Genomic DNA, 1,817 nt, shown 5'->3' with positions numbered 1-1,817 from the left:
CGAGACTGAAGAGTTGGTCTCCCCAGATCCCGCGGGGTCGCGGGGCTCTCCCGGCCGTGCCCTTCCGGTGCTGTGTCCCGGAAGCGGAAGTGTCATCTCCTGTCTGTCAAAGTCGGTGTGTTACTCGGTGGTCGCAGGATCCTGGAGGAAGTCGTTCACACTTATCTTTTCCTGCCTCTTGAGCAGTTCCCCCCTGGCGGGTGGGAGTGCAGGGACGGAGGTGCGAGATGAGCACGATGTTTGCAGACACTCTCCTCATCGTTTTTATCTCCGTGTGTACGGCTCTCCTGGCGGAGGGTGAGGATGGCTGTTTCTCGGAACTTTGATCAGCCTCAGGAAGGAATTCGGGGTCCCTTGAGCCACGGGGGCAAGTCCAGAGCCTTAGTTGCTCAGGGGAGCTCGTCTGCCCCAGGAAATCCTTGGGCAACACCTTGTAAACTGGAGCGGGAGGGTAGTGAGAAGTCGATTGCCCAGTTTTCTTTAGTCTAAGGTAGATTTCACTGGCATATTTGTGAACACTCACATCATGTTGCAGTTGTTTTGGTTGAAGAGTCGGTTGTATTTATGTTTGAAAAAAGTTAACGTGTGTTCCATCTCTCCTACTCCAGCAGCAACCAGTAGTAACAGTTTGCTGTGGCTAGTTCATTCATTTCTCTATTAGCATGTGGTTTTAATATTTTAGGCATTACCTGGGTCCTGGTTTACAGAACAGACAAGTACAAGAGGCTGAAGGCAGAAGTGGAAAAGCAGAGTAAAAAATGTGAGTATAGTAACACTTAGAAATACTTAAAAAGACAACAGGTCAGTTCATTAAGTCCGAAAGTATGTGGTATGGTGTGTGTGTGTGTGTGTGTGTGTGTGTGTGTGTGTGTGTGTGTGTGTGTGTATGTGTATGTGTGTGTGTACCGAGAATTGAACCCAGGGAGTGCAGACCTACATCCCGACCTTTTTTATTTTGATAAGTTGCTGGACTGGCCTTGAACTTGCATCCTCCTGCCTGAGTCTCCCAAGTAGCTAGATTAAGTATACAAACATATGCCATCATGCCCAGCTGAAGGGAAATAATTTAGGGGAACAAACTGACACAAAACCATATATAACAAAACTAAAGGGGTAAATAGGACATGGCAGGTACATATTATGTGCTGTGGTAGTTCTAAAGAAGAGGTCTCTTTGTCTGGTGAGGGACCATGGAGGCCTTCATGATTCAGATGGCCTTGTAGTCCTTTGTGGACACTTAGAATTTTGGTAGAGAATTAGGTGGAAGGGGGATAGGAAGTTCTAGGTAAAGGAAATAGCATAAGAGCAAAAACATGGTAAGGTGTGTGTGAAGAATAACAAGTTATCATGAATAGAGTCAAGGTAAGTAGTATCTTCAGGGGTAAGTCAGGTTTTAAGTAAGGATATTGGAACAATGAAGAAGTGCTTGAGGAAGAGATTAAGAACAAGTAAAGTTTATCGTCTTTGAAATAAAGTAGAAATTCAACAGGACACAGCTGAAGGTACAACATGAATGGTTCCTTATATGCACAGTTTGGTTTCCAGTATTTTTCCTTCAATGGATTAAATGCAACTTTTGCTTCTGTTTCTTTTCTTTCTTCTTTGGGGACAAGGTCTCACTATGTGATTCAGTCTGGCCTTGAACTCACAGCCATCTTCCTGCCTCAACCTCCCAAGTGCTGGGATTACAGGCATGGATGCCACCATTCCCAGGAAACTTTCTCTGTTCTATGTTTTTTCCTTGTGTTCTCATAGTGTTTGGGGAAAAATATTTTTTTTTTGTTAAATTATCTCATTTGATGGTTTGAGTAGAAGAG

General features: G+C 44.5%; 1 protein-coding gene across 1 annotated transcript in view; it reads left to right on the top strand.

Moving 5' to 3' along the window:
• The first annotated feature begins 69 nt into the window (after nucleotides 1-69).
• The window catches only part of Tmco1 (transmembrane and coiled-coil domains 1), a 54,235-nt gene continuing 52,487 nt past the window's right edge, over nucleotides 70-1,817 (top strand). Inside the window, exons 1-2 of the mRNA XM_004865188.3 lie at nucleotides 70-297; nucleotides 683-760. Of these exons, the coding sequence (XP_004865245.1) occupies nucleotides 228-297; nucleotides 683-760 (148 nt within the window). The 5' untranslated portion in view covers nucleotides 70-227. The remainder of the gene's footprint in view (nucleotides 298-682; nucleotides 761-1,817) is intronic.

The sequence above is a fragment of the Heterocephalus glaber genome, unplaced genomic scaffold (genome assembly GCF_053883595.1).
Source record: "Heterocephalus glaber isolate CG9 unplaced genomic scaffold, H.glaber_assembly_v1.0 deba00000738, whole genome shotgun sequence".
Classification (NCBI taxonomy): Eukaryota; Metazoa; Chordata; class Mammalia; order Rodentia; family Bathyergidae; genus Heterocephalus; species Heterocephalus glaber.
The sequence above is the reverse complement of the archived record's forward strand: the minus strand, read 5'-3'. Positions and strand labels throughout refer to the sequence as shown.